General features: G+C 45.4%; 1 protein-coding gene across 2 annotated transcripts; it reads left to right on the forward strand.

Annotated features, from left to right (window-relative positions):
* The first annotated feature begins 500 nt into the window (after positions 1-500).
* uba1 (ubiquitin-like modifier activating enzyme 1) lies at positions 501-16,610 on the forward strand. 2 transcript variants are annotated; one of them, XM_080015950.1, is made up of 26 exons: positions 501-814; positions 4,375-4,491; positions 4,568-4,626; positions 4,734-4,902; positions 5,369-5,503; positions 5,605-5,711; positions 5,821-5,911; positions 6,483-6,615; positions 6,714-6,811; positions 6,926-7,072; positions 7,586-7,762; positions 8,042-8,149; positions 8,236-8,316; positions 8,569-8,721; positions 9,205-9,370; positions 10,982-11,178; positions 11,561-11,625; positions 11,929-12,124; positions 12,502-12,576; positions 12,666-12,855; positions 13,293-13,381; positions 13,480-13,572; positions 14,366-14,557; positions 14,857-14,958; positions 15,104-15,204; positions 15,558-16,610. In XM_080015950.1, the coding sequence occupies exons 2-26, from the start codon at positions 4,375-4,377 to the stop codon at positions 15,691-15,693; spliced, it is 3,177 nt and encodes a 1,058-aa protein (XP_079872076.1). In that variant the 5' UTR covers positions 501-814; the 3' UTR covers positions 15,694-16,610. The 2 variants fall into 2 exon arrangements, with proteins under 2 accessions (XP_079872076.1, XP_079872075.1); XM_080015949.1 differs by lacking the exon at positions 501-814 and adding an exon at positions 2,624-2,828.
* Positions 16,611-17,018: the final 408 nt, after the last annotated feature.

Consider the following 17,018-nt stretch of genomic DNA (forward strand, 5'->3'; position numbering starts at 1 on the left):
CGTGTATATGTTTAGTGTGTGTATGTGAATGTGCGTGTGTGGGTATTTTGTATATGTGTGTGTATGTTGTCTACGTGTATATGTTTAGTGTGTGTGTGAGTGTGTGCGTGTGTGTGTGTGTGTGTGTGTGTGTGTGTCTGTGTGCGCGCGCGCGCGCGTGTGTCCGCGAGCCTGTGCGTGAATTTACTTTCTGACGTTGCCTACATTTCCCGCCTCTCCCCGCGTGGATTTTGGGCCGGTCCATCAGAGTCAACGCAGAGGGGTGACTCTTTATTGAGTCTTTTTATCATCTCCAAATACATCGCGGGCTCCTCCCGCGTGGCACGACGCGATTGTCATTGCGTCCAGAAAACAAAGGGCTTCGCCGGGCAACGAAACGCCGATTCCGCCCGCGGCGTTGTGCGACCGTCGGGGTTTTTCCTCTCGCTTTCTCTTCTCTGTCCCCCCCCCCCTCTCCCTCCCGGCGGGCGGTGGCGGATCCGGCGCCGTGCACATGTTGCCGCTTTTGCTTGCGGCTGAGATCTGGAGCTTTGAGACGCGGCGCTGGAACAGCCGGCCAGGCAGCCCCCCCACCCAGCCCTGCACGGAGAGACTCGCCCGGATCCCGCCACCCCGTCTCTCTCTCTCTCTCTCACACACACGCACACACGCACGCTAGCGCTCCTCGGTTCGGGCCGCCAGCGAAGCCGTTGACGCCGCTTGTCGGGTTCCTTGTGTGATTACAAGGCGTGTTTGTGTGTGTGTGGGGTTTTTTTTCCCCCTTTTCTTTTTTTTTTTTTGATACTGCATATCAGGCCGAGTATTATCGGATGTGGTAAGTTCCGCACACTCGTGTAAGCTAACGATCGGTAAGTCGCAGCTACAGCTATGTGGCTAATGGTAGCTGCTTGGGTTTGTTGGATAGCCTGTAAGCTAGCCGCACGGGCTAACAACTACGCAATCGACAAGCCAACGCTATTAGTTCGCTATTGGCAGATAACGTTCGCAATACTAACGGATATACACCACGGAGCACCCCCAAATTTACCGCTATCTGGGGCCAGGTCACATAGCACTGTACTTAAATAGTTAGTGTTTGCATAATACAGTAAGGTTAATTCACTGACCAGTAATGCTAGCTGGTCAGCTAGTTATCATGCCTGCATGGACACCGTTTGGAGGGGGAAAGCAAGATATGATACTTTATTCATTCCGGGGAGGGGGGGTAAACTGCGGTGTTACAGCAGCTCACATACCGTAATAGGTCATTTGTAATAATCATTTTTTTTTTAAAAGGGGAAAATGGCAATACGCAATAGACCTGGGAAATAGAAACATTTGCAATGAACCTAAAAAGATGCCACTATGCAATGCGCTTCAAAAATCCACAATAAACCGGGCTTGGCAGTTTTCAAGCCACCAGCCTGACCACAGCAACGGTTGCTCACTACCCTCCGTTCACTGTGAGATCATCCCCGTGGCCGGCCGCTAACGTCACACTAATAAACCGCGTACGTGTGGACGGCGGAGGGGGTGGAAAGGAGCTTTTGCGACGAGGAAACGAATTCGGGGGCCACTTAACATGTGCACCGGAGATCCAGCGGCCCCACTTTCCTGGGCCTTTGTCATTTTTTTTTTTTTTTTTGCAGACACCCCCTCCCCCAACCCTCCCACCCTCCAACCCTCCTCCTCCTCTCCCCTGCCGCCGCTGGGAGGAATGCTCACCCCTAACCCCGGCCCGACTGGGGCTGTGGAAGCGCCGGCGTCACGGGCGCCGTTCGTTTGCGCGTACGGTCAAGTTCATTTACGCCGCGCGGCGCTCGCGTTGGAGAGAGGGGACGCCGTGCACAGGGCGGATGTTTACGGTTAACGCGGACATGGCTAACAGCGCAGTAGCGAGGTGTCGGCGGTCGCGGGGTGGGAGGGGATAACACCGCCCCTGCTTGGTCTGCTGCTTCGGAGTGACGTCCACTATGTCGAGCATACCCCTCGAGCCGCCGCGTTACCGTTTGATTTAACCCCTGCGGTGTTTTCACGCTGCGCTGCGCATTCGCCGCCGTGGGAACGCCGCGACCGCCCGTGTGTGACGGAGCCGTGGCTGCTGCTTTTTGTGCCCCCCCCTGACGTGTCAGTCGTAGTGGGCGACGCTGGTCTTGTGTTTCCTTCGGTTCATTGTTGAACTGTTGTCGCGAGGCGGGAGCCGCGAACGATCCGCCCGTTTGGAACGAATCGCCTGAGCGACTCGGGCGTCGGGAGTCACTCCGGCAGAAAGGGTCGACGGGCGAGGGAGTCTTCGAGGGTTGCGGGGTGAGGGAACGGCCGGGTCGTCCGGCACGTTTCGCACTGAGCGACCAAAACAACCCCGACTTGGTGAAATGGCTCCCGTCCGCCGTGCGTCCTCACCCGCCCTCGGAACCGGTCGACTCGTCAAGAACCGAATCTGGGGGGGAAAAAACCCAAAAAGGAGCCGAACCTGTCACCGCGAGCGTGTGCCGGAAGCCGCGGGGCGGGACTTCCGCTCTCCGCCAGGCCGTGCAGCCAATCGACGGAGGCGGCGCCCGGCCGCGTGCCGACGCGCCCACGTCACGTCTCTCTCCGCCCCCTTCGCGCAATCTGCCATTTTGGTTTTGTTCCGTCCGCACATCACACGGGAGCGAGCGGAGCGACGCGGTGACTCGACAAGATAGTGAAGACCCGCTTCTCTCGGTCTGATTAGTACTTTTTTTTTTTAAATACACATTTGTAATCCACCCGCGGGACCGTGATCATCACCATCGTCGTCGTTGTCGACGTCTGGACGCGCAGGAGAGGAGCGGTTTGCTTTGAGAAGGGACAGAGAAGGATTATTGGTAAGAGACGAATCAATGGGGCACGAGTCCGCGCTGTGATCCGCGGACATGGCGCCCGGTTGTTAACTTCGCCGCTTGCTGTGCCCGACGGGCGAAACTGTCGAGCCCCTCGAAGCGAGAGATGAGAATGTTACCGCCGAGGCGTGTGACACGCTGCGCTGCTAGCTAGCAGTAAAGTTGTTCCTCCCTGGATACAGGCCTCGGTGCGGGTCCTCCCGGAGGCTGACAGTCTGGGGCTCCGCTGCCTGTTCCCACCGTGGGACTTGTGTGATTAGCGGCCTCCTTATCAGCCGCCCCGAGGAGTCCCAACGGTGACTTTTGACGTTGTCGTCATCGGACGCTTTTTGACAGTGAATTGAGGCGATACGCGGCTTTAATGTTGTTGTTTTGGGGGTTTATTATATACAGCCCATTTTTTTGATTCGTTTTTTGGGTGTATTGCATATTGCCATTTTTTCTTGGTTTATTACTGTTGCCTATTGTTTTGATGTAAGCTGCTGTAACTACACGATTTACCTCCGGGGTTGAATAAAGTGTCTGTATCTAACCATAACCTAATGACTTTGGATCCAAAGTTTAACTCAGCAGCGCCGTTGGTTTCGTTTTCGCTTTTGTTAGTGATTCAAATTTTGGAACGCTCGTTTTATTATATTTATATAAGTGTATTTATAGGTTTTTTTTTTTAATGGTTCCCTTATGACGTTCTTCGGATTTTGTGGGGAGGGCAGTTGACACGGATGAACGGACTCGTTCTCGTTAAAGGGCGTAGGTGGCCGCTTCGGAGACGGAAATTCAGGTTCTCGTCACCGCCTCCTGAAATAATGTTCTCGAGTGTACGGCCTGTTCGGCGCTGTCCCCGGTGATGTTTGGTTTTAGTGTGTTTTTAAATGGTAAATAAACTCATGCCTCCACGGAGTTTGTAACTACGGATGGCTTTTTATCTATGTCTGGTCGCTCCGTCCACACCTGCGCCATGACAAAGTGTTGCAGCCTTTACCGCAGTGAAGTTTTACTGATTCAGCTGTTTTGTTGAAACTAGGTGGGCGGAGCTTATGTATAATAAACAATACATAAACTCACCCCTGTCTAAGTATGAAAAGGACTGATAATGCTGCTATTCATGTCTCTTCTCAGGGCTCAGTTCGTTTTCTACCAGATTTGTGCTTGGCCAGTAGCCAGCCCAGCTGCTACTAGACTAGAAATCCTTTCACCAACACAAAAGGATTGGATAGTATTTAGGGTGAATAGGTCCTCATAATCAAATCCTAAATATAGATCATACCTAAATGAGATGGTAGCATAAAACAATTTGAGTATGTACCAGTTGTCGTGCCAACATTTATTTTAAAGTTTAATAATATGACAGGGTTATTGAGAACCGTTATAATCTGCCAGTTTGTGGGATTTGTTGTCTTTTACATAATCAGTTTACTCTGTGGCCCTGAACTTTCATTTTGTCCTAATTGCTGATAATTACGGAATCAATTGGATCGATTAGTAGATTGATTTTAAGCTCAATCTGATCTAATATTGTGTTTTGGCACAGATGTCCAGCTCGCCGCTGTCCAAGAAGCGTCGCTTGTCAGGAACAGAGACGAAGACGGAATCCCACTGCTCCTCCTCCAACTCTGTCAAAACTGAACTGTCTCATACACCTGCCAACGTATGTGTACACACACAGACGCACAGTTGTTGACTGTGTAACATACTCATTGACCCCACCTCTTGTCCTTCCCCAGGGCATGGCTAAGAATGGCAATGATGCTGAGATTGATGAAGGGCTGTACTCCAGACAACTGTAAGTCCCTCACCAGCCCAAGACATACAGTTATTAACACTTACTGGTTGCAAAACCATGTGTTATCAAATACCTTGTTTTCAGGTCTATTTTGTGTCCCATTATAGTTATGTGTTGGGCCATGATGCCATGAAGCGCATGCAGAACTCCAATGTCCTAATCTCTGGCATGAGAGGCTTGGGCGTTGAGATTGCCAAGAATGTCATCCTGGGAGGAGTCAAAAGTGTCACTGTGCACGACCAGGGTGTTGCGGAATGGAGAGACCTTTCCTCACAGGTCTCTTGGCTGATTTGTTTTGTATTTTGTCACAGCTGCTTTTATGGGTCAAGATAACACTTAATTTGGTATTTGTACTTGAATTGTGCTGCAGAGTTCTATATAACTATAAAGCAAATTGACAACTACTTTTTATTATTATTATTGTTATTATTATATTGGTCCAGCTATATCCTCCCTTAATGACCTTGTCTGACCCAGATTGAGTAATTCTGGCTTGTCCCGGGGCCATATGATAAGTGAAGCTAAGACTCTGTCTGAGACTGTCATTACAGTGGATTGCTTAGTTCTTTGTAATCAGACTCTGTCTCGCAGTTTTTTCATCTCTATTTGAGCCCAATCCCATCATTTTGTGTTCAAGCTGAATTTATTGCTGGTTTTGTTCCCTGAACCGTAACTCTATCTGACACAGTGATATTTGTTGGTCGGTCTCCATGGTGAAATGTTGGTTTTCCTTTGTGGTCAGTTTTATCTGCGGGAGGAGGATCTGGGCAAAAACAGGGCGGAGGTTAGTCAGATCCGTCTGGCTGAGCTCAACAGCTACGTCCCTGTGGCTGCCTACACAGGAGCACTCACGGAGGACTACCTGACTCAGTTCCAGGTATACCTCTTTCTAAACATTGGCCTTCCTGTTGCGTTTACAACAGCTAGAAAATATATGTGCGTGTGTTTGTAACTATACCACACTGTGCTTTGCTGTAGGCGGTAGTGCTGACCAATTCCCCCCTGGAGGAGCAGAAGCATGTGGGAGAGGTCTGCCACAGCAAAAGCATCAAGTTGATTATTGCAGACACACGTGGCCTGTTCGGGTAACTCTCCTTTGCATGTATTGGCAGTCGTGCAGTCACGTCATGTCCACAGAAATGCACTGTTTCTCTCTTTTACTAAACTTTTATATTTGTATGCTTTATTTTATAGCCAATTGTTCTGTGACTTTGGTGAGGAGATGGTGGTGTATGACACCAATGGAGAGCAGCCTTTGAGTGCTATGATCTCCATGATCACCAAGGTAGGTATTTATTTTTTTTACCCAGTGTGGCCCGTACCATTTTCTCTGACTAGTTTAGCCTGTGGTAAACAATTAATGCGTAGTCCACACACACACACACACACACACACACACACACACACACACATATATATATATATATATATATCCTCATCCCCACGAGAATGCAAAAACATTAAACGCTCACGTGAGCATGCTAGGCCAGTAGGGGACGTTTATATATCATAAAACTTATACCACCCAGGAAGAACATTAGGCGCATGCATATTGAACTTCTTGAGGGACACGATCGTAATGTTCATGTTCACAACACTGTATGGGCGCAATTCCATGAGTTGGATAGACTTGTAAACTTATAATGGCAACATGGCTTACAACACAATGGGTGTCGGCCATGTTAGGTTCCAGACACCACACGAAAACGGTTTTAAATAGTCTCCTTCCTGGAAGGTGTTCCAAAAGCTTCAATTTCAGTGACCTCAAATACCGGTTTCTTGCGTGACAGGGCCTAAGATGACCTCTTTTATCAAAGAATTTGTACTGGATAAGGAGAAACCTATTCTTTCACCAGGATGGCGCAGGCGTAGTGACGTGCCTCGATGAGGTTCGTCACGGCTTCGAGAGTGGAGACTTTGTCACTTTCACTGAAATCCAGGGCATGACTGAGCTTAATGGCTGCCAGCCAGTTGAAATCAAGGCTCTAGGTGAGGGTAAATTCTAAGGACATGTAAAAGCCGATTTGGCTGAACAAAATCTAGTTTTGTTGATGTGACGTGCACTCTAAACTCTTCTGGTTCTTCAGGCCCCTACACCTTCAGCATCTGTGACACAACTGGCTTTTCGGACTACGTAAGAGGAGGAATCGTGTCCCAGGTCAAGATGCCCAAGAAGATTTCTTTTGTAAGTTGCTGTCATTTTCCACATCTATCTACTAAGTCGCAATCACATGATGGGAATGTTTTGGTTTTTTTTGTTTGTTTGTTTTAAAGCTGTATTTTGATTCTTGCTGTGCAGAAATCCATCTCTGCCTCCCTTGCTGAGCCAGAGTTCATGATGACCGACTTTGCCAAGTTCGAGCGTCCGGGACAGTTGCACGTGGGCTTCCAGGCTATCCACACCTTTCAGAAGAAACACAGTCGCCTCCCCAAGTCTTGGAGCCAGGTGAGACTTGCTGTGGCTACTGCTTCAAAGTTGGCTGAATTTGTAGGCCATGGCTAAATTAATTACCTCCTAATTTTTTAAACAGTTTTCATTCATGCCCTGCCATTAAATACATTGGCTCTGAGGTGTGTGTGTGTGTGTGTGTGTGTGTGTGTGTGTGTGTGTGTGTGTGTGTGTGTGTGTGTGTGTGTGTGTGTGTGTGTGTGTGTGTGTGTGTGTGTGTGTGTGTGTGTGTGTGTGCGCGCGCGCGACCTGCTCCCTTTTCACATATGTGTTTTTGATTTTAAGACAGCTTTGCCGTATACCTTCTTTCATTATAAGTTTCTTATCTATTGTTTCCTAGATGTCTGAAAGGGGGGAGGGGGGCAAAGTTGTAAAATGTTTTCTGTCTGTTCTATAAATAATTTGAATGTTTCCAGCAATGGGTGTTGACAGGAATGCATGCAATACCTTTTGATGATTCTTTTATTTTTAAATTCCTGTTCCATGTTAACATGCCTGTTAACTTCCCAGGCTGATGCAGATGAGCTGGTTACCATAGCTAAGGAGGTGAATGCTGCCCAGACTGGGTCATCCAAACTAGAGCAGCTGGATGAGGCTCTCATAAAGAAACTGGCCTTTGTCTCTGCTGGCGACCTGGCTCCAATCAATGCCTTCATTGGTGGACTGGCTGCACAGGAAGTAATGAAGGTAAAAAAAAATGTAAACCCATTTCTTTATACATGACAAAATCAATATCCTAGTATTATCTGCCTGATTAATTATTAAAAGCAATCTTTTGTTTCTTACCTTACAAGGCTCATCACTAAATGCAGTGGGTTTCTTGTTTATTTTTGGTTTTATTTTCATATCATGTTCTGACATGCTGATGTCATCTTGAACAAAACCTGCGTTTCTAAGCATTAGAAGTACCGCCTTAGTGTGAGTCCATATTTTCCCCTTTACACATGTTTCTCTGTCTACATGTAGGCATGTACAGGAAAGTTTATGCCCATCATGCAGTGGCTCTACTTTGATGCCCTTGAGTGCCTGGCTGAGGAGGAAGGAGTGGTGCTCACAGAAGAGGAGTGCGCCCCGGTAAGCGCTTAAATCAACGCTCACCCCTCCTCTCACGAACCTGACAAGCTGTGACGCTCACCTCTCCTTTTGTCTCTCGCTCCCAGAGGAACAGTCGCTACGATGGGCAGATTGCAGTGTTTGGCACCGCGTTGCAAGATGCACTTGGCAAGCAGCGCTATTTCCTGGTGAGTCAACCAATCACAGGCTCTCCATCCATCGCTGGTGTCTTGTTGCTAAGGCTTTTGTATAGAAATGACTCTTTTGAAACGGATTCAGACTCTAACTTTTTTCAGAACATATTGATTTAGTCCTTAATGTTGTAATATGAACTTTGTATAGAAAATTATTCGTTAAAATCTTGTGTGGGACAAATATTTTATCGTAAAAGAAGGTTAATGTTGGTTTTTAAAATGTAAACTAAACTGTGCACATGTCAGGTGGGGGCAGGTGCCATTGGCTGTGAGCTTCTGAAAAACTTTGCCATGATGGGACTGGCCAGTAAAGAGGGTGAAGTCATTGTGACAGATATGGACACCATTGAGAAGTCTAACCTCAACAGGCAGTTCCTCTTCAGGCCCTGGGATGTCACGGTCAGTCTAGTCTCTTTTTTGCAGTGGTTGATGATTTAATTTTTTTTGATTTGGTGTTAGTGGCAGTGTAAAATCAGAATCTGTTGAGAACAGATCCATAACAGCTGTCATTTTTAAATTCAGACCAAACATTCAAGACAAATTTTTAGTTATCAGACCTGTTTGTGTTGTTCTGTTTAAACCTGCTTTATAGTTGCCGGAAGCGAGCCATGCGCCTCATGCCGTGCGCACTACCGGAGAGCATGAGCATTATAGTTGTGCGTTGCCGTGGGGGGTACTAATTGTGCGCTCACTAAACGACAATACGGCTGCGGCGACTATAACACAGGCTTTACTGTGAAAGCCATATAATCCCATAAAGAAAAACAAGAAACCAAATTGAGTATGGACGCCCTTAAAATGTTTTGTATAGAGTTGATATATTATCAATGAGTAAGCAGCGGCAGTTAAAAAAGTAATTTTGGCTCTTTTGTGGCAAACTAGAAACTCAAAAGTGACACCGCAGCAGCAGCTGTGAAGCAGATGAACCCTTCTATCAACATCACAGGGCACCAAAACAGGGTGGGTCCGGACACAGAGAGAGTCTACGACGATGACTTCTTTGAGAGCCTTGATGGAGTGACCAATGCACTGGATAATGTTGACGCACGTAAGATGGCTTTTCCAATAGATGTTGTGTGTGTGTATATATTTTTTTTTTCTGTTGGGTTAAAAAAAAAAAAAAAAATCTGTAATAGATCAGGTTGTTTCAATTCCAAAATTAATCTGTAAATTGTTATATTCAAGATTTAAGAGTTTATTTGCACATACATATACATACGGTCATACATATATGCAGTGAAATGTCATGACACCCGGTGATAACGCACAATAAGCTCTAAAAATACTAAAATGTGCGTATTCGACATGAGGCGTTCATGCAGGCGGCCGCAAGGGGCGGCGACACAATCGCGATTCTGGGTTCTATAATTATATAACAGTATTAATCGTCTGTTCTGTTAAATATACATTTAAATCCTCATAAATGAAACTTACCTTGATTTACCTCCAGTACTTACCTCAGAGTAGAAGTCCTGGCATGTCACACAGAGTACAAGCCCTGGCATGTCACAAAGCTTCTATTTGACGTCCATGAAAGCTTCAGCCTCACAGTATATTAAACATAATCTAAAGGGGATCTTGTGTACGATTAGCCGTTATTAGTGTATTTCCAAATTTTTCCATATGGCCATTTTCTTTTTCTATATTTTCTGTTCCATTGCTTTAATATTTTTGCCTATTTATTTATTTATTGTGTAAGCTGTTTCTGACCCTGCAATTTCCCCCCCCCCCGGGGATGAACAAAGTTTCTAGCTATCCATCTATCTTATCAGCTACGGTGGCTGTAGGTATTTAAACTTTTTTCGGAAGTTTTGCAACTGTTTACTGTATAAATTAAATCATAGTCACAAATGAATCGAAACTAGAGCTGCGTTCACACATGCACTGTACACCTGAAATGATCCATACATGACCTGGATATGCTGTTTGTGTGAAAGCAAATGTCCCATTTGACCCAGACTTCACTTTAGCCTCGCCCGCCATCTTTGGTGTGCTGTAAAACTTGACAGCGTCATCGTGTCCCGTCCTCCCAACTGCACACTCTATCCATGTGGCGCCCTTTGTATCTGAAATGTACACCAATGAAGAAAAAAAACACAAGTTGCCTAAAAAAAGGCAGTAAAAGGATCTTGCTTTTGTGGGTGGGGGGTGGGCGCACTCTGTCCTAAAATAATTCCACACTTCTCGCTCACTTGGATGTTAATGCTGCTACTGGGTACCGCGTGACTTCTGGGGGGGGGGGGGGGGGCAGGCAACATTAAAACGTACCTGTTTTTGATCCATTAATTATTTTTATCTATTTGAAATGTCACTTTATAAGAAATGGAGATAGATGCCCGCTGCACTTTATTTTTCTAAATCGAAATGTTGAAATGTTCTTTTTTCCAGTATTTAATTAAACATATGTTTAAAGGCATGTAATGGAAGTTTTGTGTTGGCGTTTGTTACTGTAAATTTGGACACTAAGTGTGTGTGTGTGTGTGTGTGTGTGTGTGTGTCAGTAGCAATTCTCATGATTATAGATTATTATAGTGAGCCATCTCAACGATATCAGATATAATCAAATTGTAAGATCCTGCCCCAATACGTTGCCCCTTTTTTCTCCAGAGACTGTTTTTAAATCATTGAAATTTGTTAATTATCTTTTCTGTATGTTCAGGTATGTATATGGACCGGCGGTGTGTGTACTACCGTAAGCCCCTACTGGAGTCTGGTACTCTGGGCACTAAGGGCAACGTGCAGGTCGTCATCCCCTTCCTCACAGAATCCTACAGCTCCAGCCAAGATCCCCCTGAAAAGTCCATCCCCATCTGCACCCTCAAGAATTTCCCCAACGCCATTGAACACACGCTGCAGGTAAGTAGATTCACATATAACTGTTAGATTTATACCACTATCTTATTAATTATCATGCTAATTGACATAAAAGGAATGGTTTTATGATCATAGTGACCAAGTTCACTCGATGAGCTAGATCTTGTCAAAGAGATTTCGATCTCAAGACTAGCTTATTGAATAAAGGTATCAATTTCTACTTAACACTATTCTCTGCCCTCTACCAAATATAGGTATTAGAGCTAAGTACTACTTACCTGTAATACTTCACAACTTGTCTTATTATTATCGTATTAGAACGTTTTTAATTAAAGTCTGGTACCTAAAGACGCCCCGGGAGTAACGTGCGCATACACACATTGATGGGGTTTTTTTTTTTTTTTGCTTGTGTTTCTCTGTTCAGTGGGCACGTGATGAATTTGAGGGACTTTTCAAACAGCCTTCAGAGAATGCAATGCAGTATCTCACGTAAGTGACGGTCCATTTTTGTTATTGCTTCAAACAGATTTACAAAAAATCTTAGGGTTTAGTCGATAAAATTTCTGTTGCTACATGAAACCAAATGTGTTTTATTTGAGCTGCATGCGTCCTGGTAAAAGTTGGGATAATGTGCAGGATTCAATGTAGGATATACTCTCGCCCTGCAGTCCTCTTGTTCTATGAAGTCATTCATACTTGAAACCTTGTCTGTGTGTCCGAGGAGTTTTACCAGCGACAGAAACCTCATTGTCAAATGATGTTATCAGTAATTGTTCGATCATATATATACAGAGATCCTAAGTTCATGGAGCGTACTCTGAAGCTGCCTGGAGCTCAGCCCTTGGAGGTGCTGGAGGCCGTCTACAAGAGCCTGGTGACAGACTGCCCCCGCAACTGGGCCGACTGTGTCGCCTGGGCACGCAACCACTGGCAGTGCCAGTACAGCAACAACATCCGCCAACTGCTGCACAACTTTCCCCCAGAGCAGGTACCACTGTGTGTTCTGGCCAGGCTCTCTGTTCTAGTTACAGAATAAAAGACCTTTCGCAATTATTACACATAATCGCCTGATTGCAATTATTTGAGCACATCACAGAATTGTTATTTCCAAAATCACGGTTCCATCCAAATGAAAGGGGTAGGAAGTGTTTTAATTAACAGAATGTGAATTAGGTTTAGGGGAATTAACTGTCTAGCCAATTTGTCTTCCAATCTTAATAAAAATAAATGGCAGACGAGTTATTGGTTTTTATTTTATGCTATTATTATAGTGGCAATTAAATTAACAAAAGAGGATTAAATTGTTAACTCAGTTTCCATCACCCTTACAGCCCTAACAAGTTGTTGTTGTTTTTTTTTTTTCAGCTCACCAGTTCTGGCGCCCCCTTCTGGTCCGGTCCCAAAAGATGTCCACACCCCTTAGAATTCAGCACAGAAAACGTGAGTTTCGTGACTGGGACTTAGACTATTTATTTTTTCTTCTTCTGGCACTTCCGCTAGGTAAACCCCTGTTTGCGATTCCTCCGCAGGATCTGCACATGGACTACGTGATGGCGGGAGCCAACCTGTTCGCCCAGACGTATGGCCTGCCAGGTAGCAGCGACCGCGCAGGCGTCGCAAAGATCATGCAGGACGTCAAAGTGCCTGTCTTCACTCCCCGCTCGGGCGTCAAGATCCATGTCTCCGATCAGGAGCTGCAGAGCGCCAATGCCTCCGTTGGTAAGGCGCTCTTTATTCATGTTTTTCAGTTATTTATGCTTGTTGATCTTGCTTTGTATCAATAAAATATCCATAAGCAGATTGTGGCATTTTCTCTAAATCAAGGTGTTTTGTTGGGGTTTGAAGTGAGATGAGTTTAATTTCGCCTGATGACAATTTTGTAAAATCCAGTCATGTTTCCATCTAAATTTAAGAGAATTGGGTGAGTTGCCATCAGTTGGGTTTAGATTCAATTCAAGGTCTAACTAATTTTTGTGGTTCAATGCCAATATTGACAATGACCATTGACCATGCCAGTCAATGCTGATCTGCAATAGGTAGACATATTACAAATTAGAAGTTTAAAAGTTCCAAGACAACTGTTATCAATTATATAATTAATTGTAAACTAAAATTTCATAACCATGACCAATGTTTGTGTTTGTGTGTGTGTGTAGATGATTCCAGACTGGAAGAGCTCAAAACCCTGCTGCCACCACTCGAGTCTTCGTCCAAGTTCAAGCTCAGCCCAGTTGATTTTGAGAAGGTGCCACCGTTTTTTTTTCCTACATCCCTGCATGTTGCCCCAGCGTTGTGTGAAGTAAACAAAATCACCTCCTGCCTTTTTTGTTTTGAATTTTTCAGGATGATGACGCCAACTTTCACATGGACTTCATTGTAGCGGCGTCCAACCTGCGAGCAGAGAACTATGACATCCCCCCTGCAGACCGACACAAGGTGTGGGACACACTGCTCATTTCATGCAGTTATCAGGGTTCTTACACGTCCTGGAGAACTTGGGATCTCGGAGCCCCCGGTCAAATTTAAATTGACGTAGGTGTTTTGGCTGATTGGACTCGGCTAGAGCTGTGCTGCAACTTTTTGAGGTCAAGACGTTTCAAAGTCAGGAAGGCATGCGACAATGTCCCACTCCAACAGAGTCAGGGAGATGCCTGTACACACCAGTTTCTACTGAGAAAGGGGTCTGATCGGCAGAATTACGTCAAAAGACCTAGTGTGAGGGGGACGGGGTCTTTTTATGTGAATACTTGTACAAGTCATGGAAAATGATTCCTTGAAGCGATTAGTAACCTGTATTATGCCGTTTGGGTTCTACGTTCTATGACCATCAATTGAATGGTGATGCCAGGCAGACATTTTTTGTTTATTTACTAGACCTGCAGTGATTAGTAGCAACTATAAGATTAATCGAAAACTATTTTGATAATCATTTAATCGTTTGAGTCGAAGAAGCTGGAATCACAGAATTTGGAAATGTTCTTAAATGTGAATATGTTTGATCTGCATTTTCTGGACAAAACAATGAATCGAGAAAATAATCAACAGATGAATCGATAACCATTTGCCATTTGTTAACTTTGAAACCATCAGTGTTAATGAGAAATCAAGACATTTGCTGCTTTGCGTCGCCGTTACAAAGATGCTGTATCTTGAGGTTGTTTCCTTCCTGCTGTTTTGACTCACTTGAAGTCACCTTGTATGGGTATATTTGAACTCTTTTGTTATCCAGAGCAAACTGATCGCTGGCAAGATCATTCCAGCCATTGCCACCACCACTGCCTCGGTGGTGGGCTTGGTGTGTCTGGAGCTCATCAAGATCGTCCAGGGCCACAAGAAGCTGGAGTCATTCAAGAACGGCTTCATGAACTTGGCCCTGCCCTTCTTTGCCTTCTCAGAGCCCATCGCTGCCCCAAGCCACAAGGTATTGGGTCGTGGCCGTATTGGAACCTTTGAAATATGAGTAATTGTGTAAAGCTGCAGTTAGATATAGTGCATTAGATGCTTGGATCTCCTGTGATGACCCAGCCATGCTAATACTGATGCACCTTTTGGGTGTGTGTGAGTTCAACTCACCTTCTCACACTGATGTGATCAGTGTGGGCTGAGGGGACGACTGCCTGCCTACTTGGACTGACTGATTTTTATTTTGGGTTCCACCACAAAAAGAACAGAAACTGAAATCTTGTCGTCGTCATCGTTCCCTCCCCCCCCCCCCTCTAGTACTATGAGATTGACTGGACGTTGTGGGATCGCTTCGAGGTGACGGGCATGCAGCCCAATGGGGAGGAGATGACGCTCCGACAGTTCATTGACTATTTCAAGGTACACCGCGCACAAACTGTCACAATGCTACAAAATCCCAGATTAAATCAAGACTGGTATCAAAATATCCATCCCTGTTACCACCAGTTCTTTAACTCCACATTAAATACTTTTTTCCTCCACTCTTCCTCTTTTCCTTGTTTAGAACGAGCATAAGTTGGAGATCACAATGCTTTCACAGGGAGTGTCGATGCTCTACTCCTTCTTTATGCCCGCGTCCAAACTCAAAGAGAGACTGGAACTTCCGTAAGTAGCAAGTGCACATGTATACTTGATTTTCATTGTTGGATAATAACCTTTATTTGTATGGAACCCTTGATGCATAATTTGCAACTCAAAGGCCTTCACATTGATGGAAGGCAATAAAAAAAAATATATATAATATAATAATAATAATAATAATAATAAAAACCTCAATCAAGCGAAATTAATTTAATAAAAATAAGTCAATATTATACTAATTTCATTCAAGAGTCATTGAAGGATCAATGGTTTTTAGTCGTTATTTCTCTAGAATGGTTGAGTTATTAGTCGTGAACAAGTGCCCTTTAAGTTATCCCTTGACTGTCACGTTGACGTTCCTCTGGCGCGTCCCGCAGGATGACCGAGATCGTGACCAAGGTGTCCAAGAAGAAACTGGGGAAGCACGTGAAAGCGCTCGTGTTTGAGCTGTGCTGCAACGACGAGACGGAAGAAGACGTGGAGGTGCCCTACGTCCGATACACCATTCGCTGAGCCCCCGACCCGACGAGACTGGGGAGGGAGGGGGTGGATGCCGAGTGCAGTGAGAGGGGCTTTTGTTTTTGGTGGGGGTGGTCAGGTCTAGCTCAGCTGTACGGGATCAATCACTAACCCCTCGCCTGGTTGTACATAGTCCCAGCGGGCCAACTGGGAAAGACGGTGCCAGGCTGTGTGGACGATGTCACATGAGGAAGTGCAGCCCGTTTACTGGACCTCTATCTCTGTACCCCAACCTCTCACCCAGTTTGATTCTACGCCTTAGTGTCTGCCTTCCCCTCATGTCGCACAGCCTCTCCACGGTCTCTCTGGCTTCCCCGTGCTCTCACCAGACCTCACCCCTCTAGAGAGGCTCTTCCATCCTTCTCTTCCTCCTCTGGCCCCTCTCTCTAGACCCACATTGCATTTCCTTTCACCAAACCCAAGTCATGGATTAATTAAAAGTTCAGCCGCTTGTCCCAAAAAGAGCTACAAAGGAAACGATCCCTTAATTATGAGATACCAAATCTGAACCGTAAGAAACGACATGCAGACTAAATTGATCCCTTCACCCTGGAAGCTGCCCTGTTCCTGACTGTAAAATAATCCAACAGGGGTTCTCCAGGAGACTTGGAGCCCTTCCTAGTCTGCGGGTTGCCAGGTATTTAAATGCCCACTAACTGTCTATTCATCTGGCGCCCTCTTGGGCGGGGGTTTGCACATGACTTGAGTTTTCACCTACCTTTTATTTTTCATGTGTTGTTTATTTTCTATTTTATTTGGGGACAGGATTGTGGTGCACACACCTAGTAGATCATAAACTGTCTTCTTTCTACTTTGTTAACTCCAGATATTACAGTGTACTGAGCAAGGCAATGAGTTGTATCCTGAAATAGGAGCACTTAGTGTGATAGTGAATAAACATGTAAAAGAGGTGTCTTGAGTTCTGTCTTTTTTTGGTTTGAGTGTGTGTGTGTTTTCCGTTTGCTGACTGGTATGTGCATATGACACGATTGTGCTGACACGTTGCATCATGTCTTTCATTAGAAGTTTCAGAATTGGTCATCAGGGAAGCATGGCCTCCTGTATCAGCGATACATTATTTAATAATTTTTGTATCAAGACTGCCGTATCGGGCTGTACGGCTATTCAGAGCGAGTTGTAGTAGCATAGCAATTAAAAAAAAATCCCTTCCTCTTGTGTGCGACACTGGAACGATGTCAGTCAAGTTCTCTGCCCTGAAGGTTGTGTCGTCGCCCCCCTCTTACTCCGAGGCTGAGGCAGTCAGCAAAACAAGCCGAGCGGATATGTTAAGATGTGAAACACTAAAGGATGTGGTCTGA

The sequence above is a fragment of the Zeus faber genome, assembly GCF_960531495.2.
Source record: "Zeus faber genome assembly, chromosome: 15".
NCBI lineage: Eukaryota > Metazoa > Chordata > Actinopteri > Zeiformes > Zeidae > Zeus > Zeus faber.